Genomic DNA, 5,038 nt, shown 5'->3' with positions numbered 1-5,038 from the left:
CGCTTGCATGATGCCGAGTTTCTCACATGACTGGCCTATCTGGGTGATGTTTTTTATCACCTGAATGATCTGAATTTAGGATTACAGGGACTCTCTGCAACTATATTCAATGTGCGGGACAGAATTGAGGCTATGATTAAGAAGTTGGAACTCTTTCTGTCTGCATTAACAAGGTCAACACAAAGGTCTTTCCATCATTGTATGATTTTTTTGTCTGCAAATGAACTCAAGCTTACGGACAATGTCAAATGGGATATATCGAAGTACCTGAGTGAGCTGGGTGTGCAATTACACAGGTACTTTCTCAAAACTGACAAAACAAACAGCTGGATTCGTTATCCCTTTCATGCCCTGCCTCCAGTCTACTTACTGATATCTGAACAAGAGAGCCTCATAGAAATTGCAACAAGCGGTTCTGTGAAAATTGAATTTAATCAGAAGCCACTGACAGATTTCTTGATTAGCCACTGACAGATTTCTCAGAGTATCCTGCCTTGGCAAATCACTCTGTTAAGACACTGATGCCCTTTGCAACCACGTACCTATGTGAGAGTGGATTCTCGGCCCTCACTAGCATGAAAACTATATACAGGCACAACCTGTTTGTGGAAAATGATTTAAGACTCTCCAATACAACCCAACATTACAGAGTTATGTGCATCCTTTCAAACACACCCTGCTCCTTAACCTGTTGTGAGTCAAACACACCCTTCTCATTAACCTGTGGTGAGTTATTCACACCCTTCTCATTAACCTGTGGTGAGTTATTCACACCCTTCTCATTAACCTGTGGTGAGTTATTCACACCCTTCTCATTAACCTGTGGTGAGTTATTCACACCCTTCTCATTAACCTGTGGTGAGTTATTCACACCCTTCTCATTAACCTGTGGTGAGTTATTCATCATTTTTGATGAGCAAAAAAGGTTTAATATGTAAGACTGATAAATAAAGAGTTAAATATTGATGATTTAATATATTATTATTTGTGCCCTGGTCCTTTAAGAGCTCTTTGTCACTTCCAATGAGCCGGGTTGTGACAAAAACTCACACTCATTCTTATGTTTAATAAATGTATTGTGTGTGTGTGGCAGGATTACAATTATGGCAATAAAACAACATTTCAGAGTGGCTCACCCTGGTGCTAGAGGGGGTACGCAGCTGGAGGTTGAATGTTTGAAGGGGTACGGGACTATAAAAAGTTTGGGAACCACTGCAGAAGATGGAAAGGTAGAAGGGCCCTTAAGTCATTCTTGTAAATTTGATGAATGTCAAGAAAAATCACACTTGAAGTAGAAAGATGCAAAACAAATTAATCAAATCATGCTGAATTAATATAAATAGAAAAGTTGAAGGCTTCATTTAAATAGTTTGAAATGTAGCTATGAGTAAAGTAGCCTATAATTTCTGAATCGCCAAACAATTATTTTGGTGTCATATTTTAGTCGTTCCAGCTCAGCTCCAGCATGATTCACTATGACAAAATCCCGTTGGAATGTGTTTGGGTTGTGGTGCATATTTTTAACTATCCCAACAAATGGAGTTGAGAACGGTATTTTACTCAGCCTATGTCTTAAGAACACAAACAGACACAACAATAGAACGAATCCACCTCTGCAGTTCACTGTGATATGGAAATACTATGTTTCTTCATTAGCTTACATTTGATTCACGATTTCAAAATTATTTCAATTTTCCTTGGAGTTCAAGGTAAGGATAATGACCGTTTTAGTCTACCACCTAGTGGTTAAAACACGAACAGCAGGCTCGTTTTCTGTCTTCGGGTCATTCAAGTGACAAGAAAGTTTCACCCCTGTCTAAAACACATCAAATGATCATGATTCTGAGCACAGCAAGTCTCAATGACTCAGCAGTAAACTCGACCAGAAGTATGGGAAGTGATGGAAAAAGTACCCAATTGTCATACTTGAGTAAAAGTAAAGATACCTTAATAGAAAATGACTCAAGTAAAAGTGAAAGTCACCAAGTAAAATACTACTTGAGTTAAAGTTTTAAAGTATTTACTTTTAAAAATACTCAAGTATCAAAAGTAAATGTCATTGCAAAAATGTACTTTAGCATCAAAAGTATAAATCATTTCAAATTCCTTATACTAAGCAAACCAGTTGGCACAATTATTCGTGTTTTTTTTAATTTGCGGATAGCCAGGGGCACACTCCAACCCTCAGACATCATTCAGAAACAAAGCATTTGTGTTTAGTGAGTCTGCAAGATCAGAGGTATTAGAGATGACCAGGGATGTTCTCTTGATAAGTGCTTGAATTTTATAATTTTTTTGTCCTGCAAAGCATTCATACTTTAGGAATGTATAGTGAAGTAAAAGTTGTCAGAAATATGAATAGTAAAATAAAGTACAGATACCACAAAACACCACTTAAGTAGTACTTTAAAGTATTTTTACTTAAGTACTTTACACCACTGAGTATGGTGCTACGTTAGAATATAGGCAGCATTAGCTGTGGTTTATCTTTCCACATTATGTCTTTATCTTTCATTCAGAATGTGCCAGCTCCATCGACCCAAATCCAGGAAGGGCAGGCCTCCAATTGATGCGTAATCGACTATTATTTTCACTTCAAAACTCACAGCAATTTCCATAAAATAATAATCCCCCCCCCCACACACACACACAATCACACACACGCACACTACTCCTCTGTGGTGACAAAACTGTCTTGGCATCTAGTGGATATGGAGATATGTATCTCATTCTCCATCAAAGGTATTTTGGAACAACATATTTGAGTGGGTTCGGCATAGACAGCGAGGCTAAAAGGATAGATAGGCAATTTGTCTTGGGCGATTCATATCAGCGGAAACCATTTGTTCTGCGAGAAATTACACTAGTCAATTGTGGAGTGTCGGCTTAGTTAAAAAATAAATGAAAGTGCGTAATAAACAGGGATTCCATTCACGAAACCTCTTGTCTTGGATATTCATCTATCAACCCGTGTCATCCCATCATCATCATCATCATCATCATCATCATCATCATCATAATCATCATAATCATCATCATCATCATCATCATCATCACCCTACGATTTTCATATAGCCATATTGAACTAGATGGACAAATATAATATATTTAATCATAGTTTTACACAATACAAATAATAAAACGTTATGCTCAGAATTACACAATATATATACATAAGAGCGTATTACAGTGCTGTAATATAAAATGTTTTATATTAAAAAACCAACAAAAAACATACACCATTATATAGAACTTGTTCTCAACTGGTTAAATAAAGCTGAAATAAGAATAAAAATTAATATAGACCTACACGTAATGACATTTAGTCCAGTTTGGAACAGTGAGCGTAATAGGTCTGTCTCTATGTCATTGTGCCAAATGAACACGTAACTGATACTCACAGCGTCTGGACTATGCATAGTCAATATAACACACCCCTCCACGAACACATTCATAACACAGGTTACCTAATCCTACAGACGTTACCAGCTGAGTTGGTATCGGGTTCTACTTGTAGGAGGTCCGGGCCTCTCTGAGAGACCGATCGTAGGGCATGGAGGCGAAGAAAGAGTTCCTCAGTTGACAGTTGATGAAGAAAACGATGAGCAGCACGAGCAGAAACAGCAACAGACATATTATCATGTAGGTGGCCAGGTCCGGTTTGTTCAGCTCCCCGTCCTCCCGCATCCCGCCCCTGCTGCCCGTGGGCAGCGCCGCCATGTTCACCGATCCGTGAGATGCGTTAACGGACACGGTCTCGTGCGTCTGGAGGGCCATCCCTAGGTCGAAGTCTAGTGCGTTGGTGGAATTCAGCAGGATTTGTCTCAACATGACCTCTCGCGTCACCGGCGGTCCACCACATCAACGTTCAACTGGGAAGGGAGTAAAATAGCAGTTTCTAATCCCAGATCAAAGTATTGATAGGCTATATAACGATCAATCATGCAAATGTTTTTAAACAGTTCACAAAAGACAATAAGAACACAATTGGGCTACATACCCCTGTGGAAAATAATGACGGACATGGAACGACATGGAGTGTGTCAACACCGCAAAGGAACTGAGTGTCTCTATCCATAATAGCCTACCTCATACGAATCCGTTACTTACTCAAATCAAATACTTACTTTGTGTGTTCCGCGTAGAATCCCCGCAGGTGAGATGGAGATCCAGGGAAACAGAGACCGCATTCCCCAGGCTTTATTTGCTCTGTCCAATCTCTCCCAGGGAGGACGCGCTCTGGAGAGGCGGTGTTGTTTTGGCACTAAATCCGCCGCGCTAACAGACCATATGCCGCTTGTCCTTAAGCCGCAGAACTGAATTTCGCATATCCATGTATGTCTAAGTCACTCAAAATCACCATAGGTTGTCTAGTCTCATTACCGGTGATGTAGGCCTAAACCACCATGCAGGAGCTTCTCCGGTCGTAGCGATGAGATTATGAGGACGGAATTCCTCTGATATCATTAACAATTTTAATCCTCTGATTTCTTTATTGAGAGTTATTACCGTAAACACTAGAGTAGCCTATCTGGACTGTAAAGTGACAATGTCGCCCACTATGCAAATTGAATGGCTACTTGGTATAATTGGTCAAGTTTTTAAGGTTGGTCCAAGTGGATCCTTAGCGCGCTGTAATGTCTTGGTTGGAACGCGGGAAGAGAAAGAGTCGGCAAGGGGCAAACCGGTTCACTCCCGGTTTCTTCTCGCGCTCCACTCACGTTCTTATATCCAGGAAAGGTCGATACATCTCGGTTTTGAGTGCCTTCAACTCAAAACGATCCCCTGACGGGAATATCGACCAAGACCCGAAGAGAATGGTGGGAGAGAGACAGAAAATGTATAGAATACATAAATATTCTTCACCAGCTCCCGATGGAGCTCTTTCTCTCTCTCTCCATTTCGTATACAGCTTCCTCCCTGCTTCGGTTTGTGTGTTGTGGGGAGAGGATAGATTGATTACCGAGAGGGGAGAGAGGGAGAGGGAGCGCGCCGGATGGGCTCCCTGTGCACGCAGGGTTGGTGAGGAGATGTCATT

General features: G+C 40.6%; 1 protein-coding gene across 1 annotated transcript in view; it reads right to left on the bottom strand.

Moving 5' to 3' along the window:
* Positions 1 to 3,086: 3,086 nt before the first annotated feature.
* The window catches only part of LOC118374763 (small integral membrane protein 32-like), a 2,032-nt gene continuing 80 nt past the window's right edge, over positions 3,087 to 5,038 (bottom strand). The window contains exons 1-2 of the mRNA XM_035761252.2: positions 4,128 to 5,038; positions 3,087 to 3,872 (exon numbers count right to left, since the gene is read on the bottom strand). The exon at positions 4,128 to 5,038 is cut by the window's right edge and continues 80 nt beyond it. Of these exons, the coding sequence (XP_035617145.1) occupies positions 3,508 to 3,831 (324 nt within the window). The 5' untranslated portion in view covers positions 3,832 to 3,872; positions 4,128 to 5,038 and the 3' untranslated portion in view covers positions 3,087 to 3,507. The remainder of the gene's footprint in view (positions 3,873 to 4,127) is intronic.

This window comes from Oncorhynchus keta, chromosome 30 (genome assembly GCF_023373465.1).
Source record: "Oncorhynchus keta strain PuntledgeMale-10-30-2019 chromosome 30, Oket_V2, whole genome shotgun sequence".
Taxonomy (NCBI): Eukaryota; Metazoa; Chordata; class Actinopteri; order Salmoniformes; family Salmonidae; genus Oncorhynchus; species Oncorhynchus keta.
The sequence above is the reverse complement of the archived record's forward strand: the minus strand, read 5'-3'. Positions and strand labels throughout refer to the sequence as shown.